At 41.0% G+C, this 25,559-nt stretch overlaps 1 protein-coding gene across 1 annotated transcript; it reads left to right on the forward strand.

Annotated features, from left to right (window-relative positions):
• The first annotated feature begins 14,013 nt into the window (after positions 1-14,013).
• Positions 14,014-25,214, forward strand: Twf1 (twinfilin actin binding protein 1). The gene is made up of 9 exons (XM_059247459.1): positions 14,014-14,147; positions 15,533-15,610; positions 17,523-17,701; positions 18,462-18,557; positions 19,498-19,602; positions 21,301-21,426; positions 21,865-22,015; positions 22,176-22,297; positions 23,282-25,214. The coding sequence occupies exons 1-9, from the start codon at positions 14,123-14,125 to the stop codon at positions 23,450-23,452; spliced, it is 1,053 nt and encodes a 350-aa protein (XP_059103442.1). The 5' UTR covers positions 14,014-14,122; the 3' UTR covers positions 23,453-25,214.
• Positions 25,215-25,559: the final 345 nt, after the last annotated feature.

Below are 25,559 nucleotides of genomic sequence, written 5' to 3' on the forward strand. Positions count from 1 at the left end.
CTCCTTTGGACAAAGCCAGGGAGCAAAAAAAGCAAGTTCAAGTTTGTTGCAGATGTCTGGGACACTCCCTAGGAAGTGGATTATTAGATCACAAACCGGTTCGATAATTCCCCTCCCCCCCCAGCCACCTAGTGACCTCATTGGCTACTGTAGCATACTGCTGCTGCTTCTCCACTTCTCTGTACCTTAAACTCCTGATTTACCACATTCAAGGTGTATGAAGTGCTTCACAGCAGAGATGTATGGAAACCGCATTACTTTTGATGGAGTGATGCCCTACTCAGAAATATTTCCAAATTGAAAGAACAGAGGGCAGGAAAGAAGGAAAGTTACAGAGAGAAATGGGAAATGGAGAAAGACCTCACAAAGGCTTGTGATCCTTTAAAATGACATGGGAACAACCGTGTCCCTAATTCTAGTAAAAGTATATCAAAATGTGAACCAAGACCCTGAAAGCATCTTTAAGCATTAACAGAACATACAGAGTTTAAAACAAAAGTAAGCTAAGGGGGCTGGCAGTGGAGATAGAGATCTTGTGAAAGTATTTAACATTTTGTTTCATTTTCAGGAAATGGAATGAAAAATGTCCTCAGTACTTCCTTGTATGGACTTTCTATTCCCACGGGCAGTGTGATATTCACAGAGACACTTAGGACTAGCCCCACACAAATGGATAGAAATACAGGCTGTTTGTGTAGCTTCACTTGCTGGTTTTCAAGTACAGACGTGGGGGGAAAGTAGAGTTTTTTTTCTAACAGCACAATGAAAGGTACGGTAAAGAGTCCACTAAGTACCACAGTGAAACCTTCTACCCTGTACTTGTGAACTGCCACACACACACACACACACACACACACACACACACACACACAATATTTTTCAAGTAAGATAAGGAAAATAAAAATGAAAGTGAACACCAAGTTTCTCTCTGCCCATGTTCCCTTTTAGAAATTAGCCACCTCATGCAAACTGAGAAGTGACTCTAAATTTACTTCATAAAATTAATGTCTCTGAAGAAAAGGCTCTTACCCAGGCAGCGGTGGTGCACACCTTTAATCCCAGCCCTCGAGAGGCAGAGACAGGAGGATCTCTGTGAGTTCGAGGCCAGCCTGGTCTACAGAGTGAGATCCAGGACAGGCACCAAAACTACACAGAGAAACCCTGTCTAGAAAAAAAAAGAAAGAAAGAAAGAAAGAGCTCTCACACTTGCATCCATAGAGCCGATAGAAGCACATTTGTGACAATAAGGAACAAGAAAATACCTCAGTCTAATTCAGAACATAGAAGAGGCTGCATCTTTTCTGCTGTCATTGATGAGTGAATCCACGATACCACATGTCTCTCCCAATATACTCTGGGACAATTGTGTCTGTCCATTAACTTAACTTATGGTTTGAAACATAAAACATGATTTTTTTAACTCAAAGAAATGGTATCATTTTTTATGAGTTGACTCCAAAGCATTTAAATCATACCCACTGCTTTCAGTAGTGGGAGACTCTCTTGGTACCTGACAATTTTATAAAAATCCTAAGGCCATTCTAATCATTTAAGACTAAAGATTCAAATTTTGCTCCTGTCAAATCAGGAGGATTCCAAGTGGAAATAAATGGATATGTGTATTCTTTTTTTTTTTTTTTTTTTTTTTTTTTTTTTTTTTTTGGTTTTTCGAGACAGGGTTTCTCTGTGTAGCTTTGCGCCTCTCCTGGAACTCACTTGGTAGTCCAGGCTGGCCTCGAACTCACAGAGATCCGCCTGGCTCTGCCTCCTGAGTGCTGGGATTAAAGGCGTGCGCCACCACCGCCCGGCTATGTGTATTCTTAATGTTACCCCCATTCTTATTTCCCATCTAAAGACATTCTGGCATTGTGTTTTAAAAGCATGACTCTTCCTAGGCAAAATCTGTTTCCCTGAATGACATCTTGTCCCTTCAGGTACAGGCAAGGCCTTCAACAGAGACCCGGAAAGATTTCTTTCCCAGGGTAGATCACTAGGCACAGTTTAGAGTCAGATTGCTTCCCTAGCTGTTCAAGACCATCTGCCTTCTGTTCACTTCCACCTCTGCCTGATATTTTAAGAACAGTATATTAGAAGCAACATTTATATTCCTCTGGGTGTGGGCCTTATTACTGCTTCTTAACCTGTTCAGAGTGCTGAGGACTCCAGAGGGGTCCTGGGAAGCTGGAAGGCCTGACTCTTCTGCACAGAGTCCAGTTTCCAAATTATTTCAGTTTATTTTGAACACTTAGTGGACTTGGGGTTAAATAAATTTTTAATCAAACCATTCTGCATAGATTCAACATATCAGATACCCGAGAAATCAATGCAGATATTACATCATAGTTTGGGTGTGAGATGGTTTTTCTTTGTTTCTTTTTTGGGGGGTAGTGGGAAGGTTTTGACACTAAGTTTTTCTGTGTAACAGTCCTAGCTGTCCTGGAACTTGCTCTGTAGACCAGGCTGGCCTCCAACTCACAGAGATCTGTGTGCCTCTGCTCCTGGGGGCTGGGATGAAAGATGTGTACCACCACCGCCCGGCTCAGGGTGGTTTTTCAATAACTTAAAAAATGTTGCTGGGCAGCGGTGGCGCATGCCTTAAAAAACCCCAGCACTCAGGAGGCAGAGCCAGGTGCATCTCTGTGAGTTCGAGGCCAGCCTGGTTTATAGAGAGCGAGATCCAGGGCAGGCACCAAAACTACACGGAGAAACCCTGCCTCGAAAAACCAAAAAAAAAAAAGTTACTGTTTACAGAGACTTGTCGCCCCACGAAGATTTATACGTGTGGCTTGGTCACCAGCTGATGGCGCTATTGAGAGGTGACTGGGTCATGAGGACATTAACTTCATTGATGTGTTAATCGGTTGATACAGAGCAAGGTCTTAGGAGATAGGAATTGGTTGAAGAAGTCTCTGGAGGCTGATTTCACAGCACATATCGTCTTCCAGGCCCCTTCCTGTCTCACAATGTTTCCAAGCTGATGCAAAGTTACACCCGGCTGCCCAAGGCCTGACAGCCACGGGTCAAATCGTCAAAGGGAAATCTGGACTAGGATGGCTGAGTCTGTTTGTTTGTTTAACGACAATCCAAACGCGGAGCTGATCAAAACCCTTGTTCCTTCAGCTACACTTTCATCCCGTCCACCTTTCCAGACTTGCAGAGTTTGCGGCTCGAAGGTAAGTAAAGTAAGCCGAAGTAGTCGTGGTCTAAAAGAGAATGAAGTGGTTGATGTTGAGTCCGGCAGAGAGAACACCTCTGCCAGCCCTTACCCCTCACAATCCAGGCAGTATAGTGCGGACTTCCTCCACTGAGCCAAAGCTGGGAAGGCCCAGATGGTTGCTAAAACGCCACTTGAAGTGACAGGCACAGGCTTCCATTTCAATCCTCCTAACTAATTCACAAAATTTGTCATTTTAAACTCTCTTCCAAGTGAAACAACCTATCATGGTCGAAGTCCCATTCAACAGACCGAACATTGAAAACACATCAGGACAACCTTGGTTGGGGCTTTGTGATCAGCACAGGATGTGCAAACAAACAGATGTTCCACTTAAGCATTCCGAAATATGACACGTTAAAATGTGAAGCCTTAACCGTTTGAAACATACAGCATAAATTCAGGAGGCAGAGAAAGTATTCAGGAACTTCACCCCCACTCTCTCTTGCTCTGCCTTTCCCTTCTGGCTCACAGCCGGCTCTCTGGCCTCTCTGCCACGGTCTGCTGTGTTCAGAACGACACTGCTGGGGCTGACAGTATCGTTTTGCACGTGTGTAAGTGTGACGCGGTGTTGAGTGCATAGCCAGAAGCTTTTTTTTCCCACGCAGCACATGTGGAAAGGCACTCCTTTGGTTTACGACTATTGTAGCATTTTCACGGCCCGGGCCCGTTTATGGCTCTGGGCTCTCCATCCCCTCTGCTACCTGACACCTTGACGCCTACCAAGTGACCTACTTTTCACTTCAGGATCCTCAGTGGCTGTTCCCTGGCATTTTATAGCCAGGCAGCCTCCTCTGAAGTCCCTCCTCTGCCTGCAGCGACTTGCTCTGCTTGGGTTCCTCAGACACTGACACCAGGATATTCTGTCATCAGAACCCAAGTGATGCCTGTGGATTCAGACTTCTCTGAATCTCTAAATATCTTTCAACAACCTGTCACAAGACTTAAAATCCTTAACTGCTAAACCACTAACAATTCACATCCAAATTTAAGGGATTAAGAGTCCACATAAATTATACATGGAAAGAATAAACATAACATAGTAATAGGCACAATGTACCTGTAATATGATTATCTATAAAATTCCCTCCCAAACTTCCATAATAATTCATTTTTGTCCCTATTTTGCAAAGGAAGAAACTGAGGCTTCTAAAAGAGGTAGGTAATTTTTCCTAAAGTGTACCTCTTGCAAGTGACAGGGTGAGATTTGAACCCAGGAGTATATGAACCCAGAGCCAAGGTCACTACCCCGAACATTAATAATATATCCAAACAACCTTGATCAGGCCTTCACTTCCAGCACGGGGCTGGGTGTGCAATCAAAGTTTGATGAACTGGCGAACAAGCGCCTGGCAGTGAATTCGTTTGCTGGATTGGCTTCCAGTGACCTGGTGTCCTAGTTTGGTTTCGTTGCTGTGATAAAACACCAACCACGCGCATTTGGCTGGGGTATGCTTCATCTTACACTTCCAGGGAACAGGTCACCACTAGGGGAAGTCAGGCAGGAATTTCAAGCAGGAACTCGGGAAGGATGAGACCCGAAGCAGAAACCTTGGAAGGATGCCATTCATCTGGCTTGTTATCTAAAGCACCTTCAGCTTGTTTCCTTGTACACCCCAGGACCACCTGCCCAAGAATGACACTGCCCACAGTTGGCCGGGCACTCCCATGTCAATCATTAACCAAACAAAAAAAAAATTCCCCATAGCAAGCCTACAGGCCAGCCTAATTACCCAGTTGAAGTTCCCTTTTCCCGGGTGACTCTGGTTTGTGGAAAGTTGGTGTAAGCTGGACACATGAGGCCCTAAACCCGTTATTTCTACTAATGGGAGAATGGGTATGGTCCCCAAGCAGAGGATGCAGCACCAGCAAGCCTTGCTGACACATAACTCAAAGAAGCCAAGAGAACAGCACCAAAATGCCAGCATAGTCAAGGCATGGGGGTGATGTGAACAGAAAAAAATAAAATAACCCAGCCATGTCACCGTACCAAAAGTAAGGGGTTTAGTAATGCTGCCTGTTGCTGTGGTCCCTTCGTCTCCTGTTTACCACCCATCATTCAGCACTACACACCCAGGCAGCCTCAGAAACTGCACAGCTACTGCCTTCTGAAGGCACACAAGCCGAAATCTTCAAAGTGCCGTTTAACCTGCTTAGAGCTATGTGTTTCTCATGAACATCACCATTACTCTGAGTGTTTTTGTGTCCCCGACCTGAGCTGTAGAACTGAATACGCTGCCCTGCGGAGAACACAGAGTTCTTTACTCCCGTTCCTTTATCAGCATCCAAAATGCATGTAACGGTGTGAATACACTGCCAGGAATCCATGACGGGGGTGGGGGTGGGGGTGGGGGACTCTCCCCCTTGTATTCTACTTCACAATGGCACAGTGGAGAATACCAGGGCACTGACGATGATGGTCGCCTAAGAAAGAAAGGGTTGGGGACGGGGAGAGAGAGAGAGAAAGGAAAAACAAGACCAAGGTGGGTATCAGCTCCTCAGTGGAAAAGCAGTGTGGGGAGAGACATTAGCCAATGAGCTAAAACCTTGAAGTGAGCTGCTCTGAGGATAGTAATGAACCCTGACAAGCAAAATGTTCCTACATAGCCAAAGGTTGTCTGAGAGAAGGGAGAAGTTTCTGATGGGAGAGCAGGGTGAGCATGAAACCATTTTAAAAGGCCTGAAGAAAACTACCCCGGATCAGGGGGTGCCCCCCCTCCCCCCGTCAGAGCACACACACACACACACACACACACACACACACACACACACACACACACACCCGTCAGAGCATGACCTCCAGGGCAGCTCGGGGAGGCACCATGCTGACCTCTGCTTTGAGTCCTGGTATCTAACTCAATTGGTTTACTAGAACTGGTCACAGTTCTCTAGATGAGGACTCGTCACACACCAGGAGGAAGACGACGAACCTGAACAGACCTGTGAACCAATCTGTGAACTGTGTGACACTTTTGCCAGCAGAGTAATGGGCAACACCAAAGAGCTTCACAGTTTTGTTTGTTCGTTTGTTTTGCTCTAGTAAATGTTTTTCACGTACCTCTTTTCCAGGGAGTATTTTTGTTATTGTTCCTGTTCTCAGTTTTACTTTGTTTTCAGAAAGCATTTCATGTTAGCCTAGGCTGGCCTGGAACTCACTATGTAGAACAGGCTGACCTTAAACTTGGGGCCTTCCCCTTGCTTCTAACTCCAGAGTGCTGGGCCTACAGCCTTATGCCTTTATACTCAGCTGATTCGAGACACACATCGCTTGTAGTAAACTGTGCTGTACCACAGAGGACACAGGGGAACAAAAGGCAGGACAAATGTGCCTCTGTGGGGTTTTGGTCTTGTCCCAGCCTAGCCTAGCCTCCAATGACCCTGATTCTCCATGGACACCAGGTCATTCACAATGGACATGAAACAGCAGACAGACGCTGTCCCCAAGTTTCTCTTTTAGGACCTGCCTCTGGGGACTCGGAACAGACACACCACTGTCATATCTGAGGCTGCGCCAAACAAAGACCGAAGGACAAGACCAGCGCTGCAAATTCTGAGAAAAGTGTTCGTTTCTGCCCGAATATTAGTAGTGAGTTTTTCTACGAAGTAGTCATCAGGTCAAATTCAAAACCTCTTTAAGACAGTGAAGACTTTGATTTCTTAATAACCTTGTGATGCATCAATATTTAAGAAAATGTTGAAATCCAGAAAAATATATAGAGAGATCATAATATTTTCAGTTATCTTAGAGGTGAATCCCATTCAAGCTTAGAAATTCATTTTTAAAAGACATGTTAGTAAATGTGGGGGGTCCTGGTAAGAAGAGCAAGGAACCAAAGGGAAGCGATTGGGAGTGGATTTGATGAAAATGCATTATGTGCATGTATAAATATCACAATGAAGCCCATTATTATGTATAATTAATACATGCTAATGAACCATTTAAACTAATAATAAATAAACTTAAAATAAGCCTCTAAAGAATAGAGGGGTAGTTATATTTTGTAGGACCTACAGTCTTTTCAAAACCAATAAATGGTCTTACTTACCTGTGTCTATGCAAAGGAACATTCCCTGGTTCTGGCTGATTTGCTTCTCTGGCATAGTTATAGAAAATGTTTACCCTATCTTGTTCCCTGCAGAGAACACAGAATATCAACAACTTTAATTTTTCCCTTTAAAAGTAGCTGTGCCTCTTTGCTGCTGAAATTTTCACAAACTGTAATCTAAAATTCAGAAGCCAACTGGATTATGTAACGCAGCTTCCCCCGGGGAGTAGTCTACATTGCACGTTCTCTCTTGATTAACTAAAGAGCTGTGAAATGAGGAATACTCGTATATAACCGTTTGGAGTAAAGCAAAATGCCTTACTGTATATTTGTCTCTGAGAACAGAGGCCAGGAACAATAATAGTATGAATGGAAGTTGTTTTCTGGAGGCTAAAATCAGTGTAGAGGTAGACACGCCACATGCCAGGTCTGTTACAGAAGCCACAGTCGACAGTGACTCCGGTTTCTTTCCGGTGGGCATTTCTACTACCACACCGATTGTTTTTGCTGTTGTTCTCTTTTCTCTTCTGAGACAGGCTCTCCTGTAGCCCGGAATGTCCTTAAACTTGCTGTGTAGTTAAGATGACCTGGGACCTCGGATCCTCTCTTTGCCTCCCAAAGGTGGGATTACAGGCGTGAGTCACCTTCCCTGGTCTATAGACTTCCAGGGATTCCAAACCCAGGGCTTCCTGCATGGCAGGCAAGCACTCCCGTAAAGGAGCTACATCCTCAGACCCTGGTTTTGTTGTTGTTGTTATTGTTGTTGTTTGGTTTTGTGAGGGAAAGATCATGTGACCCAGACTGGCCTACAACTGTGTAACCAAGGATGACCTTGAACTCCTGATTCTGCATATATTACCTAGGCACCACTATGCTGGACCACTGCTCTTATTAATAACATAAAATATTAACTGTTAAATCTTTCACTAGCATATCTTCAAACAAAAGCCACCACACTGATCTAGCCCACTTCAAAAACAAATAGACACATCATAATGTTCTTGGAAAGCCCTGTTTATAAAAATTTAGGGAGCAAGGAAAACCCATTTTACATCCTGATAGGAACGCCCTGGTCCTCGGGCAGCTTAGAATGGATGTGAAACAATTTTAACCTCTCAGTCTTGCTGAATATTGCTCCCACCCCTCCCACTGTATCTGTCTTCTTTTTTTAAATTATTCTTTGAAGACACAACATAGTAAAAATGAACAAAGAAAACCCTGTTATACAAGCTTGGCTTTGTAGTTCTCCCAATACCATCTTCCAGACAGATTGCAAAATCTAGGCTCCAAATTCTTCACACATGGAAGTTCAGGAATCCATTATGGTCACAAAAATACTTAAAGGCCAAAATAAAAAAGAAAAGAAAAGAAAAAGAAAGAGAAAAAGAAAAGAAAAGAAAAGAAGGAAGGAAAAGAAAAAAGCTGTTCCCCAGTGGACCAATTATTAGGGACTGTCTCTTCCACACACTAGACATCAGAGGGGCATTGTTAATTAGCAACAATGTTAATTAAGAAAAGACAGGAGAACATTGTATGTTCAGAGTGGCTCCCAGATAGTCCACTAGTCATTTAAACCAACCCTGCCCAGCCCCCACAGGAACGTTAGAGACAATGAGAAGAGATTCAAGATGCTGTGGCTGAGGTTAGCCTCCCACCCACTGTATATAATACATCCAAATCCGTGTCGCTCTGTGCTTTCTCCTGCTTGAATTCTCATAAGCACATTTATCATCATCAACAGCTCTTTTGAAGCAAATGCCTCCTGTTTCTTTCGTTAGGAGGGTGCCTACTGTTTATTAGGGTTTCACTGGAGAGAGTAACAAAGAGGTATCATTTGCTTGAAGTGGTAATCTTCAACCGAGTCTTTGTTCTGTTTTCTCAGTGACTGTTTCAGAGACTGAAGAGGCTTTGGCAAGAATGTATCCTGTTTCTCTCTGAAAGTTTACTGTTGCTTGATGTCTTTTGTAGACTGTGGGGAGTTGTAATTACACGCAAATGATAGAGGCTATTTAATGCTTGATCTTCATTTTTTTATGGCCCAATGAGTTAATTTTTATTATTTAATACTTTATGAGACTGAGTATGTGATATAAGCCACAGTGATAATGTGGTTTTATTAAGGAATCGACCTTGATAATAGCTCTTGATGTTTAGAAATTCATTGTCTTTTGTTTGTTTCATTTATTTATTTTCTTGTTCGTTCAACAAGGTCTCATGTCGCCCCAGCTGGCCTGGAGCTCACTGTGGGGCCGAGTGGAGCTTGAACTTTGGAATTCTGTCTCCACCTTCTAAGAGCTGGGATTACAGACACTAGCAACCAAGCCAGCCCAGCGCTGAGGGTTTAACCCAAGGCCGCTGCATGCTAGGCAAACACTCTGCAAACTGAACTCCATCCGTATCCCCTTTTCTTCGTTTTCCTGAAACATACTATGTGATAATATATTGTACTGGCCCCAACGCTAACTAGCATCTATGAAATCCCACACCCTGGAGCACCTAACACATCCCAATACCTCCTGTCTCACTCCGTTTCCATGAGACCCCCAAGACATCAATAGTGGCGCGTGGCAGGAACAAAGAAGAAGCTCAGAGAGATTAAATAATTTTGTTCAAGGCCGTACAATGCCTATGTGGCTTTTAACCCATATTTAAACCCCATTAGTGGGTTGTTGCTCACAAAGCCTAGAGCCAAGAATGCAACCTTTTTTTCGTATAATTTTTTCACACGTTAAAGAAGGAAGGATTCTCTTTTATCAAGTTGCTCATCAGAGAAACAATGAGTGTGTGCTGCTCACACTGATGCCGTGCACATAATGTTCTTTTCTATTGTGTAAGAAAATTACAGTGGTCTGCTTTTGTTAAGCATCCAGAAAGGAGATCAAAGTCAACAGTCCTACTCCACCAACTAATCAACAGCCAAATATGACCCACATATATGGTTCTTTTGTTTTTTCACTCTTTTGAAGTTGAAATGGAGTTTTGTTGTTGTTGTTTTAGAAGAAAGTCTAATTTCTGACATTTGGAAATCAGACCTGCTGTCCTGGGCCCAGAGTCCCATTGGGGCATCAGAGAGTTAGAACTGGACAATGGATACTTCTTTTACATCGACCATTCCTCTGCCTGCATTAGGGTTTGTGACTTTAAATGTTTAGTTCTAAGTACAGCTATACCTGATCCTAAGCTTGTTTTTCAAGTTTGAGGTTCCTTTCCTCTCTGTTTTCATTGGAGACACTGGGGCCTGGGTAAAACTTGACCAAGGCAGATTTGACATCTTAAACGAGTAAAGTCAATTGTACGCTTTCTCCTTGGTATTTGAAACTTGGGCTTAAAGAAACAGTTTAATCCTATTTGCAACAAAACAATTGTTACTGGAGATTCAGGGGTCCCTTTTTGCAGGCTCTTAGTCTAAAAGATAAAAGTCTTTCAAAATAGACTTAGAAGGAAGCTCCAGGATGGTCTTATTAGAGTTTGAGAGAAAAACGGCGGGGTAGGCAGGTTGTAAATTTCAACCACTGCCAAGACAGACAAGAAAGGAGAAAGCCATAGTCTTGAGTCCCAGTTATGTCCACAAGGAGCTTCAGGAGAGTGGAGATGTGTGTGGGAACCTACAGATGGGTAATTGTCCATCATTCATCTGTCCCACAGATATTGAAAGAGAAAAAAAAAAAAAGCCTGAAATTTTTCTGCCTTTGAGCCTGGCCTAAATGTAAAGTGGGGGATGGGAAAGTGGCCAGTTGCGGGTAACAACAACCATAGTGTTATCTTTTTTGTAGGAGAGAAGGCACTCATTACGTTTTTTATGGTTTCCTGCTTCAACTTGCACACAATGATTGTAATACAGGCTTTCAAGCAGTGGGCCCTCCTTCCCAAGCCTAGCCAGACCTCAAGTTAGACAAAAGTAAAGCCGGATACTTCTGCTACCTTGATCCCTTTGATGGTGAGTGCTGCCTGCCATGTGTGTAGGATCTTATAAAATTTAAAGACCTCTGAGGGTAACCCTTCAAAATTGGCTGTTTCCTCTAAGACAGCACTCTGAGGAAGGGGAGGGGGTCCCTTAGTTGCCATTTATCAGTCCTCATTCCCACCACAATCCTGCTGGAGATAAGTCTCATCTGGACATGTTTCTACAGGTTATAAGAAGGACAAATGTTCTCTATCTAGCCTGATGTCACTGGACTCAACACTGGACTCAATTCCAAATAATTTGGTAAATGTACTTATTAATGTTACCATGTCTTATGATGTTAAAAACTCATATAAAGTAATAGGCCACCACCTAGTCAGAGAAGCAAGTGTTCAAAAGATGTAAAAATAAAGACACTTTTAGTAAAGTGGAAGTTTTATGTTAAAATTTTGTTTTAATTAAAATGAATGGATTTTTTTTTCAAGAATGGGAAAGATAAATAGAAAACTAAAAAGCCTAAGAGGCTCAAGAAATAGAAATATAACAATTGCCCCTCCTCAGGATTAAAAATATCTTGAGACCTCTTGTGGTGGAGGATGCCTTTAATCCCAGTACAGAGACAGAGGCAGGTGGATCTCTGTGAGTCTGAGGTGAGCCTGGTCTACAGGGTGAGTTGCAGGATATCTAGAACTACATTGAGAAACCCTGTCTCAATAAAATAATAATGATGATAACAACAATAACATATGAGGAGGCAGAGGTATCAGAGCTCTGTTGAGACCTAAGGCCTTTGTAGATTTTACATAATAACGTGTTTGCACAGAGTAAAAACAAGGGCTTCCTGGGAGATGACAGGAAGGGTCCAAACTTAATTTGACTTTCTTCTCAAGCTAAACACACAATGGTCCTTTCTAAGGATATGGGAAAGATAATTTTTTTAATCTCATCAGTATTTTTTAACAGTGTTAGCTTCTGTAATCAACAGGACATGAATCAGCTAAAAACCTGCAAGTAAAGTCTACAATTTTCCCTTTGTGCAACAGTACAGTTAAAACTGGTAAATCAGGATGAACCATTATGCCAGGAAGTACTTGTTGGAATGAAACACCTCCCAAAGAAGTCCCCAAAACTCAGATTGTATGTGGCTAATCCGTGAGTATGAGGATCTGGTAAAGAACGAGTTTAAATTACAAGTCCCAGAATATAACAGTCTTGTTTTCTGTGGTCTTGCTGGCCTATTTAGTGGCTTATTGAAAATGTATTATACTCAAAGAGGGATTCTGTTGATGTTATTATATTGTTTGCCTGAAGAGCACTTAATCATATTGTAATTTTGTATATTTATTAGTTCAAAGCTCTAAAATCAAGACCTAGCTTTCTACTTAAGAACAGTAAAAAAATAAATAAATAAATAAAATAAAAAATAGAATTAGGGGCTGGAGAGGTGGCTCAGAGGTTAAGAGCACTGGCTGCTCTTCCAGAGGTCCTGAGTTCAATTCCCAGCACTCACATGGTGGCTCATAACCATCTGTAATGAGATCTGGCGCCCTCTTCTGTATACATAATAAATAAATAGATCTTTAAAAAAAAATAGAATTAATTTTCATGTGGGAAATGATGCTAATAAAAGTCTGAAGTGAGAAAGAATTTTAACTACTCTATTCCAGGTAACGATGAATACACATTTGATTTGAGACAATAAAGGGCCAACCTAAAGCAAAGCTCTATTAATGATTTTCAGTGGTAGAGCTGACCACAGAGGTCAGCTCAGTGGTTCAGTGGCTGTATCCTCAGTTCTTTGGGGACCCAGAGAAAGGACAAGGAGATCTCTTAAAGTGCTGTGAATTGAAATTCCTGGGAAGAAAGCCACCCCATACCTGCTAAAGACTCAAAAAGTTTGCCTGCCTGACTAGAACTACCTGATTGTGTAGGACTGTGTTGTAGGTCCCTCCCAAACCAAATTATCTTGGACCATCCCATTCACTGCCCACTCCTGTGTCTTACTTAACATCCATGTTTGGAACCATGAGGTAAAATTTTTTGGGATGTACAGACCACTTAGCTTCTACCACTTAAAGGTTACAAATGTCATCAGGTAATATCTGAACAGGTAGCAGAGATTTCTCCACTTTGGTCTAGCCCCATGTCCCCACCAAATATACATTTTAAAGATGCCATGATTTGTAATTTTCTTTTGTTCTGCTACTACAAAAAAAAATTCATAAAAGTGTTATCAGGTTGGAACATGATACTGAGGGGTGCAGGGTGGGGTGAAATGAATTTGTGCCCCTCCACCCATTGCCACATATTTGGTTTCAGAATAAACTATTTTTTCTTCTCCTTGAGGTGAGAACCACGGTTTTGTGTGAGTGATTAATTGAAAAGTGAACAGCTTAAAAGTCAAATAACAGGGTAAATGATGGAGGACTCTACAGTCTCATATTTTAAAATTGTCCCAGGAGCGTCTTGAATCCCATCTTGCTCATGGTATGCAAATGCTTAGCTGTTTTATCTGTCGCCTTCAAGTGGCCTTTCCTTTACAACAAAAAGCATGTCTTTTACGCAGAAAACGTATGTTTGGGGAAATGGTCATTTTCCCCTCTAAGAATTTTTGGCAGGGTCGCTGTGCAGACACGTGTAGGCACGCAACACGTCGCCATAGGGTGCAGCCTGCTGAGTGAGGTACCGGAGCAGAGGGCGGGGAGCGAGGGGCGGGGCCAGTTACGGGAAAGGCGTGGCCAAAGCCTGGCGGGGCGGAGTTTGCGAGAGTAGCCAGTGAAAGGACGGGGGCGGAAATATGGGCGGGGCCTACGTCCTGCAGGCGAAGGCGGCTGGTGCTGGGGGCGGGGCGGAGAGTCGCGGGCAGATGACGCGCAGGCGGAGCCGCTACTTCCTGGATCCGCCGGCCGGTGCCGCTGCCGCACCCTGCGCCGGAGCCGGGAACCTGCGGCCGCCGCCATGTCCCACCAGACCGGCATCCAAGGTAACGGCGCCACGGGGCAGGGGCTCCCGGGAGGCGGCGGGCCCGAGCGCTGGAGGCGCCGACGGCGTTGGAGCTCTGGGTGCGACGGCCCGGATCGTGTCCCTTGGCGGCCCTACCCGGCCGCCGCCACGTTAACAGGCAGTGCCTGCAGGAGAGCCCAGACGTGTGGAGCGGTACGGGGCCGACCCGCCGCCTCCTGACCCTGGCTCCCGGAGCAGGAAGACCCCAGGCCGGCCAAGCCGAGCGCCTTTCCTCGGTCCCCCTCCCCGCAAGGAGATTGTGCCAGCACTCAGATCATTTGAAAAACAAACAAATCCCGCAGCTGTAGGCTGCCTCCCAAACTCCCCGGATTTTATCTCAGAACGGGAGCGTGCTTTCCTCTCGGAGAAATCCTGAGGAGGAAGTGTTTTTCCATCTTTGGATGCTCCCCCGGGGCAGCATGAAAAACCTGGTCTCTGTGGCTGCACCTGATCACCCCGTGGAGATACTTGTGTATCTTAACCCTCCATTATTTCCTGGTTTGAAAATAGGCAACTTGAAAGTACTCACCTCCTTAGAATCAAATAATATATCCTGGAGTTATTTAACGAGTTCTGACATAAACTAGAACACTTCCTGTAATAGTCAACTGAGTGTTTCTCTCAGGTGACCAGATAATAACTTGTTTTGTGTTTAAGGGTTTTTGACACCTCCTCTTTCTTTCATACACACCCGGGTAAAAAATAGTCCCATTTCTAAAAACATTTGTCTTTCCGTGTTAATTTTGGCATTTAAATGCGTCAAAATTAATGATTAAGTTTGATGTTTGAGCCTTTTATAGCAAGACTTATAGTCTTGCTGGAAACCAACCCAAGAATGAAAATGGAAGCTGTAATGAGTACACAAGGCATAGGTTATTAAATGTTTATTTGCTCAGTGACAACGATAGCTTTTTGAGAGATACAAGAAAGATATCAACAGTGTAAGATCTAGTGCCTTTTACAAGCTTTTTCTTTAATCAGAGTACGAGACTTGATCCTGTTGTTTTTGATGGACAGATACAGGAAATGAAGACGCTATCACAAAGTTAAAATTGGACTATAGAAGCAACTTACAACGTTTTCAGACATGAAGTAATTCGTCTGTTACTGAGTTTGACTAAAAGTATTCACCTCAGTGTTACTTCTGCTATGGAATTCTGTAGCTAAATTGTTGAGTTCGTGTACTTTTAAAATTTAGTATTTATTTTTTTAATAATAGTCAATGCCCATATTTTGTGCTTTTGTTTTATAATAATAAGAAAGTGCTATATATTCTACATTTTTCTTTATGCTGTTTGTGTAAAGAGCAAAATAAAGTACTTCTAGGCTAAAAATGGATTTATTTTTCTTTATCATTTTCCCCAGCAAGTGAAGATGTTAAAGAGATCTTTGCCAGAGCCAGAGACGGGAAGTACAGACTTCTGAAAATATCTATTGAAAATGGTTAGTTAACATTTTAAGATACTATGTGTCCTTTGAGTATTCGATGTTACAGTTTCAGGTTTCCAAGTGTTATTAGTAATTTGAACTATTAATCAGCATGAAACAAGTTCAACTTTTGCCTTTCAGCCTTATTTTCCTTTTAAATTGTGTAGCTATGGGGGAAACCCCAGATAGTTTCTGGTATGATAGCTTCATCTTTTGTGTATCTTTCTGCACTAGAATCCATGTCTAATGTTAGTGCTTCCTCTTCTAGAATGGAAATCAGTAACCAGGCCACTATTTAAAACAAACAAAACTAAGTATTTGTAAGTTAATGCAGTAAAGTGTGTTTTGAAGTAGAAACATTTCAATGCTTTTGTTTTTTGTCTGATTGGACCCTAGAGTAGAGAGAGGAATATTACCATTTCTTGTTTGGAAACATTCTAAGAACATGGCAAATTATAAATGGACTCCTTAACAGTAACTGTGTGATTGGGAAAACTGGCTGAGTGACCACATCAGAACTAGATGAATTTGAAGTCACCCATAAAAACCTCATGTCCAAACAAATGTGCGGAAAGCATCCCCTTGGCCTCCTCAGATACCCTAGAACCTTTTGTTTTCAAAAAATAACTTGTTTTTTCATGAACTGGAAATAAATCAACTTTGTTTTTTCATTTTTCTGCTTATTAAAATGTGAAAATAGCTTAGAAAAATCTTACAATATTTAATAGGAACAAATGTCTACTTCAAAATAGCTAAAATTGTGAATGCTCTTACCTCCTAAGTGACTAGTTAGTAAACAAAATGGGAAGATAAAATGTATCTAATAAGCACTTCAGAAGGAAAATTTCTATTCCTAAATGTTTTCCAGGTTTTTTTTTAATCTTGAGAAAAATGTTAAATTAGGAAATTTCAGAGAATAAAAAAATAAATGCCTACCCCTTCAATCAAGGACTTAGTACTTTATAGTTTGCTCCGAACCAAATTTAACTTTTTAAATGTTACTGTTTCTCTGATGTAAAAATATCTTTTGACTGCTGGACTTCTCTTTTTTCCCTGGGGCAGCTACAGTTTGAAAGTTTTTTACATATGATCAGTTCCCTTTCCCTAAATGCCTACATAGACATAATTCTGTTTTGAGTTTTTAAGTTCACATAAACTGCATATTGTTTTATTCTTGTTCTTCATTTATGGGATTTTTTTTTGTATGTGTGATTTGTTTTGATCGTCTATGAATTCTTTTAAAACACGAATCGAGTTTTTTCACTTGCCTGTACCACCGGTTTGCACATTCTCTGAGGGAAGATAGCGGCTGTCACTGGCTCGCCCTGCTGCTCTGTGGTGATATAGTAGATCCTGTCCATGTGCCCTGCTGCTGTGTGGTGGTATAGTAGAACCTATCCGTGTGCCCAAGTGATTCTCTGGAAGACTCCCTTCAGAATCTTACTGAATTCTGCAAGATAGTACTTGAAAACTGACAACTCCCAATTCTAGTTTATGCTCTTGGGCAACATGTTAAGTCAGCAGTGTTGCTGTCAAGTAGGAGCTAACGCTTGTTTCATAATTCTTTACAATTATCAATTTTAAGAATTACCGTTTTGAGTAAATGAAGTTTTATATAAAATTTACATAAAATTTTCAGCATAAACATTTTAACAACTATCTAATTGCCCTTTATTTGAACATTTAACTCAGCTATTACCATTTTTGTTTGTTCCTTATTATATAAAATATTTTAACCATGCTTTTTCTAAGATCTTTATATTATTCGTTCTCAGTAATGCCTCACATCATAATTATTTTGTATAGCTCCACCTTTTCAATTTTTATGGAAAAGCAGTAGTAGAGAAATAACTCGTTTTTCTTGTCTTCATCCTATCATCACCTGATAGTGCAAACCATTTATCTGTTTGAAATTTTCATTTCCTAGAGCAGCTTGTGATCGGATCATGTAGTCAGCCTTCTGATTCCTGGGAACGGGATTACGATTCCTTTGTGTTGCCCCTGCTGGAGGACAAGCAACCGTGCTATGTATTATTCAGGTTAGACTCTCAGAATGCCCAGGGATATGAATGGATATTCATTGCATGGTCTCCAGATCATTCTCATGTGAGTAATTTTTTGTAGTTTTTTTTTTTTTTTCAAACATTAAATGCTGGGAAGAATTTTTTTTCTAAAATATTTTCAGGCTAAAAGAAGGGTAAGAAGGGGCAATCATTTCCCATAGAGGGATAATCCTGTCACAAAACAACAAAAGAGAGTTGATAGTAGACTAAATAAAGTAAAAGATGGAATTAGGTTTTAGATACTGCCCAAGATTTTAAAGACTCAGATTTCTTATAAAAAGCTATTTTTTTAATGCTATCTAGATATTCTCAAACGATTACCCATTTTTAATTCTGGAAGAAATAGCGGATTTCACCATTTAGAATTATGAAAGTGTTTCTGTTAATTGATATCTATGAAAGCTACTAAAGCTGTTTAATAATAAAACGTGTGTCTTTTCATCCCACTGTTCCTCATCTGCTGGTATTTGCCATCAGGAATGCATGAATATTTGATTCTTAATTAGTAATGTCTGCTCTAGCTTTGAGTAAAATATCACTATAAAGGTTATTTTATATTAATTTCTCCCCTAATATTTTGAAATAGTATTTTAGTAAATTTTTTTTAGGATAAAGTTAGGAGTTTATTTTCTACTTTAAAAAAGTATAATTTTAAATCTACCTTAATGGTCACTAATGGCTATAGTCGTTAGTGTCAGTGAGTATCAGCCATATTGATTTAAGTACTTGAAGGTTTTACTATATCCTTGCTTTCTTTTATAATGATAATACTGTTAACATGTAAAACTTTCACAATTGTATAGGTTCGTCAAAAAATGTTGTATGCAGCAACAAGAGCAACCCTGAAAAAAGAATTTGGAGGTGGCCACATTAAAGATGAAGTATTTGGAACAGTAAAGGTGCAGAACTTATGTTTGTGTGCTTTTTATGTGTTTCAATAAAACCCCAAAACCAGAACAGGAAACAAAACTGGTGAAGCCAGGCATTGTGGCACACACCATTAATCCTGGCACTTGGGAGGTAGAGCTCTTTGAGTTTGATACCAGCCTGGTCTACGTACTGAGTCCAGGACAGCCAGGGCTACATTTTGAGACCCTGTCTCAAGCATAAGAAGAGTATTGTTATTTCTCATGATATGCAAGTTCATGCTAATTAATTCACTTGTATCTATTGATATTGAGAATAAACACTATTGAAGTATAATTATCCTCTAAGATGTATGGGAAATTGATGCATTTATGACTATATTCACAAATTAAGGTGATTGGAATAGACTTTGAACAGCTGGTTTATGCTTCTGTTTCAGAAAATGATATGCTTTCGCCAATAGAGGAGGCATGTATCTCCCCCGCTCCCACACTTTAACAATGAGCTGGGCTGGCTTCTCAGCTTCCTTGCTCTCATCCATCAAACCATCCGAGCTCCCTCACTCTCAGCCTTCTAGGAGCAAAATGCTCATAAGCACATCTCTTTGAAGTACTTTTTTCTTATATGAGTGCTTCTGCAAATACTATATAAGTGATTTTAATAAAAAGATTGGTATCTGTAGGCCAGTTTTCTGCAGATGGTAAATTACAGATGTCCCATAGGCTTGAGGCTTGATCAGTTCATTATTTGGCTGATCAAACTCAGTCAAAAGATTTAATGATTATAAACTTGAGGAAAAGGAGACAGTTGTTAAAAGTTTTGAAACTTTCAAAATAGGGGATTAAAGTAAGAAGAGTAAAATTCTTACAGCTGCTTTTTATCACTTAATTTTTCTATTAATTTTGTTTTTCCTGATGTAGCCTCACTTTGGTTGTGTTTCTGGAAAATACTTACCCATTGCTTTGCTTACAGGAAGATGTATCGTTACATGGATATAAAAAGCATTTGCTGTCCCTGTCCTCCCCCGCCCCACTGACTGCAGCAGAGGAAGAGTTACGACAGATTAAAATTAATGAGGTAAGTTACAATTTTAATGCTTCCAAGGTTTCAAGTGTGTTGAATGAATAGACACAGAGGTAACTGGAAATCAGATGTTGGGTTGGTTAGGTTTATTCTGTTTGGTTTAGAAAAAGATCTGTGTGCTTAATGTGTTTTCAGAAAAAAAAAATAGTAAAACATTCATATTGAACTAATTGCAGTTCATAAAGGGCTGTCCCCAAAATGTACATGTTAAAACAAGCTTCCTGCAAAAGCTCTGTGCTATGAGTACTTTGTTTTGTTTTGTTTTGTTTTTTCGAGACAGGGTTTCTCTGTGTTATTTTGGTGCCTGTCCTGGATCTGTCTCTGTAGCCCAGGCTGGCCTCGAGCTCAAAGAGATCCTCCTGGCTCTGCCTCACGAGTGCTGGGATTAAAGGTGTGCGCCACCACCGCCCTCCTGCTATGAGTACTTTTAAAGAGAAAAGTGTTACCCATTGTTTGCAAAGAGTTTTGTATCTAATACAACTGCATAAAGAAAATTCTTTAAAAATATATTACTTCAGAGAATAGTGTTTGCTAAAGAGAATCCAATGAAAATGCTAGAGAATGCTTAAGGTCTCTAAATGGGCTTTAACTTCTGTGAACTTGGAGACATATGTGGAAGGTGGAGTATTTGTTAAGCATATTGAAGCCAGTAAAGTTGGAGCCATAATTTTATTATTTGTCTGCAGCCATCTTAGTTACTGAAACTTTACAGAGAAGAACAGGTGTCCCAAACCACTGTTCACTCTTCTCCATACCAGGCTGGACTAGTCTGGAAATGGCTAGTACCTTTGATAGGAAGTTGATGGCAAGGAGCTAGCATATATTTTAAAGTTATTTGAGTAGGGCTTTTTATGTGACTGTTTTTTGTTTTGTACAAGTTTGATAGTTTGTTTTATTTCTTGCGATCAGAACCCAGAGGATAATATTGGGGTATGCACTTGCATATGTTCTGTGATGTTTTCATCATCCAGTGTCATGCTGTAGACTGTCCATTCATCTTTTTCTTCAGTAAAGTTTGTATTTGATTTTCTGTTGCGATCTTGCACACGAGACCCTACACTAGCTGTCGTCTATGAAGTAGAACATTTGTAAACATGCGCACTGAAGCACTTTCTTCAAGTATCCTCCTGTCAGCCACACACACTACACGCTGTTAGTAAAGAAAACCTCACATCTGGAAGGTGTGCCGTTGTAGCTTAGTGAGTGTGTCTGTCTGGATCCTGTGTCATCATTTCAGTTCAGTGCATGGCGTTTGTGTCGTATTTTATGTCCAGTAGAGCACAGTAAAGTTCTGTGTGTACTGTGCACACTTTACTATTCACAACTTCTAGCAAGAGCAGTCTGCACTTCAGGAGGTAACCTGATGACCCTTTGGAAGAGTTACTGTACCTACTTGAACGTGTGCCAGGCTGAGCTAAGGAAACCTCCAAAGCCATACCGCTGCTCAGTCAAGGCTCCCTCCAGTAGTTCATACCCGTGTGTCATGCTCTCTGCGTGCCCACAGTATGCTAGCAGGACTGTAAATCAGTGTGAGGATGATTTGCCTTCTAAGTTTAAAATGTTTTAAGAATTTGAATTGTAGATTGGGGAAGGGTAAGTGAGACTTTTTTTTTTAAGTGGAGTTTTCTGCTTTTTGCCCTCAGACACTGCTAAGCACTAAAGCTTTACCTGCCAATTATATCTGTGTCTCAGGTACAGACTGACGTGGGTGTGGACACAAAGCATCAGACACTACAAGGAGTGGCGTTTCCTATTTCTCGAGATGCTTTCCAGGCTTTGGAGAAATTGAGCAACAAACAGCTCAACTACGTGCAGTTGGTAAGAGGCATGCGCTAGCCGCAAAGTGGCCGCCCTCCTCAGTAGCTGTGGCCTGTGTGGTTCCTTTTTTTAATTAGCTTATTTATTTTATGTGCATTGGTGTTTCTGCCTACATGTCTGTGTGAGGGTGTCAGATCTTGGAGTTACAGACAGTTGTGAGCTGCCATGTGGGTGCTGGGAATTGAACCTGGGTCCTCTGGATGAGCAGCCAGTGCTCTTAACCGCTGAGCCATCTCTCCAGCCCTAGCTTTATGTTTTTTCCTTCTTGGCTTTTTATTAATTTTTTTCTTTTGAGGCAGGCTCTCACTGTTTTGTTTTTTTAAATCACCAAGTACTATATATGTATGAAAAAGTCAGATAATTCACAACTGTGCATCATCCTTGTCTTTTAAGTTAACTTGTTTTACCTGTTTAATAAATGTTGTTTCTTTTTGGTAGGAAATAGATATAAAAAATGAAACAATAATTTTGGCCAACACAACAAATACAGAACTAAAAGATTTGCCAAAGAGGATTCCCAAGGATTCAGCACGTTACCATTTCTTTCTGTATAAGCATTCTCATGAAGGGGACTACTTAGAGTCCATAGGTACGTCACACATTGTCCTCACCATGGGACCTTCAGTTTGCTTAGCGTGTTTCAGCACCACATTCTTAGGTATTTCTTGCTGGGGGCTTAGTTGAAGTTTTAGGAGGCTTATAGACTTGCTTTAGTTGATATTTCTAATTGTTGTTATTTTACCTTACAGTTTTTATTTATTCAATGCCTGGATACACGTGCAGCATAAGAGAACGGATGCTGTATTCTAGCTGCAAGAGCCCTCTGCTAGAAATTGTAGAAAGACAATTACAGATGAATGTGATCAGAAAGGTAGACTTTACTATTTAAGAATGTTAAAGTTTTGCTAGATTCTGTCATTTCCATGTAGTACAATGGGGTGCATTTCTGGGTGCTGTAGTTTAGAAATGAAATGTTTCATTTTATTGTTTTCACCCTAAATCCTCAGAACCTGCTTAGTGCCTGGGGATGATCTGCCATGATCCCCATCTTTGTAGATCTGTATTATCTAGTGTGATAGCTACAGGTCATTTTTGGCTATTTCAGTGTACACTTGAGTAAAATGTAAAATTCAGTTTCTTAATCTAACACTGATAATTGCAAATGCTCATTGGCCATTTGTAGCATTAGGAGTATAACATACACAGAGCATTTCTGTCAGTTTACAAAGTGGGGTGCCGCTACCAGATCTCCATATATGTTCTTAAATGCAGGTGGGGCATAAGGAAAGACTTACAAACTGCTGGTGTTGGGGTGCTGAGCCTCGAGCAACTCTAGATTCTGTGGGTCACTCGCTGTGTGGGAGGACCTTTCAGAAAGGGTCAGCTTACTCTGCAGAAGGTCAGACAGTAATACCTTAGGCTTTGCCGGTCCCATAGGTCTCCTGCACGGTTTTGTTGTTTTTCTTAAAGTGTGAAGTGTTCTTAATTGGTTTGGAGATTTGGTCTGTAGGCCATCATTGGCCCACACCTGTTCAGTAGAGCGATTCCAAGTGTCCCAAGAATGAGGGAGCCAGTGCAGTGTTTGAGTATAGAAAGCAGAGCAGCTGGAGGACGGGGCACTCACTTCGGCTTGTAAATGTGACTTGAAGTGGGGCAGTGAGAGGCAGCAGACTAGAGGGGGACTGACTGACTGTGTTTCAATGACTGCTGTAGCATCTCCCTCAGAAGGACGGGAGGGGAACTTAACCACAGTCTTTGCGTTCTCTCATGTGGAAGGTGTGCTGGCTTACTGCTTGTGGTCGGTTTTGAATGTTCCCTGTACATGGTTTCTCACTATTGATTTCCTCCTTTGCAGATTGAGATAGACAATGGGGATGAGCTGACTGCAGATTTCCTTTATGATGAAGTACATCCCAAGCAACATGCGCATAAGCAGAGTTTTGCTAAACCAAAAGGTCCTGCAGGAAAGAGAGGGATTCGAAGACTGATTAGAGGTCCAGCAGAAGCAGAAGCCACTACTGATTAAAATGATGTGATTAAATGTTGCAATATAGTTTTGTAAAATTCCAGCTTTTAGTACGAGGAGAACTGAAATCATTCCATGTTGATATAGTTGGGAGGAAAATTGTACTTTTTGAAAAATAGCACTTTTCACTTCTATGTATTTTTTAAATTAATGCTATAGAAGACTCATGATTTCTATTTTTTAGTTAAAGCTAGACAAGATTTCAACATAGTAATGTTTGGTTTTGTCACACTGTTTTCATAGCGTGTTGATTCCACACTTCCACATAACCTTCAATATTTTACATAGGTGAGCCAGTTCCAGAGGCCCGAGGACTTGCTTTTTCATACTCCGTAGTGAGGTCTGAGTTCCCCTGATGCTCACTTCTTGATGAGTGTGATCGGGAGCCTGGGACAGGTGGAAGCTGCTTGCTCTTGAGAGCTGGGCTCAGACTGGGACTGTCTGCAGGGACCGTCTGCAGCAGTGTGTCACTTTGACCTTTTCTTTTTATAGCATTACAATTTCAGAAAACCAGCTCATTCTGAAGCTTTAAAGGTACCAGATTTAAAGGTTTCTGATGGTCCTGGAAGACTACACAGTCTTGTAAGGTCTTCGCAGAGCTTTCCAAATGTCTGTTTCCAAAATGACTCCTTCATTCTAAGTACTGTGAAGCCAGAACAGAGTTCAAGTATCATTCAAAAGGAAACAAAACTAAAGTGAAAACTGTTACAAGTTTTAAATCTTAAAGCAAATTGTCTTATCACTCGGGAGCAAGTATTCAGATCTAAAATGATCAATTCCTCGTGCTTAGCAGGTTAACACAGATAATACTTAGCTTAAGAATCTTGTTTCAGTTAATAACTTTTCTCAAAACATGTGTTTTCTGAAGCTTTGTATTTTCAGTTACAACCTAGAAATTTTGAGCCTCCGAGTTCTTTGATACTTGAAATAGAGGGAGTTAGAACACTTCATATTTAATCTGCTAAACCTGCTGCAGAGCCATAACTTAGAGGAGTTTTGAAATGGACTATGGTATTCAGGATTTGGAAGTCATTGACCTGAACTTCATGCTGCATAAGATAAATGTCAGTAATGCACATTTCATGGTATGAACTATGAAGCACCCATTGCAAAGCCTTATTACCGAAGGCAATACACACGCCTTTCAAAAATTAAGTTGTATTCACATAAACCATGTGAGAGGAGTTATGGGCTGATGGAATTTTTTAAGAATAGATTTGGGTATTTGTGTGTTCTGTTTGTTTACAAATACTTAGACTTTAATATTTAAATATGCAGAACAGTTGACAGTAATGTTGCACTGGTTTACTAGAGGTAAACGTGTAGTTTTACGTGTACACACGTAGTCACACCCACGCACAGATTGCTGTGGTGAGAGTCCTAGAGACACGTTGCAGACCATCGCCAAAAGCTTCCAGTTTCAAGCAGAGGGAATACTCTTTGTCATGAAGATCCGGAACCATTGGTGACTGTTTGAAAGTATCCCTGTGCAGTTATGCTCTGAATTCTATTACACTACATCAAAGTAAATGCACATTCCAGAACATAGATGTGATCGTGTAACCTTACTAATGATTAAACCAACAATTGCAGAATCAGTTATGCATTTGTTTTAGGGTATAACTCATTGTTTACAGTATGTTTTAGGTGACAATAGATGTGAATAACATTCCCAATAAATTTATATAGCAGTGAAAAATCACATGTCTTCTGTGGACATTTTATAAGTGCATTTTATATCAATAAAATTTTTTCTCTTTGAGTTGTCTATGTTGGTTTTATAATACATTTTAAATGTTTGGATAATTTTGCACAGTCTTGATACCTGGTGATTTTGTGTGATGTTTTCATTAGCTTACTTAAATTGAAGGAGATTTTAAGTAGTTGGAAACCTAGGCAAGAACAGTGCTTAATGTAGATTAAAATTGCCCTACAGGAATGTAGCAGTAGTTCCCTCCATGATAAAAGCACCACATTGAGCACTGAGTGGGTAGCGCGTACCTAAACTTCCAGCATGTTCCAGAGCTGCGTGAGCTGCATAGACCCAGTCTCAACCCCCGGGGAAATAAGTGTCCAATGCGCGTGGTGCAATTTATAAAGAAGTGCT

The sequence above is a fragment of the Peromyscus eremicus genome, chromosome 20, assembly GCF_949786415.1.
Source record: "Peromyscus eremicus chromosome 20, PerEre_H2_v1, whole genome shotgun sequence".
Taxonomy (NCBI): Eukaryota; Metazoa; Chordata; class Mammalia; order Rodentia; family Cricetidae; genus Peromyscus; species Peromyscus eremicus.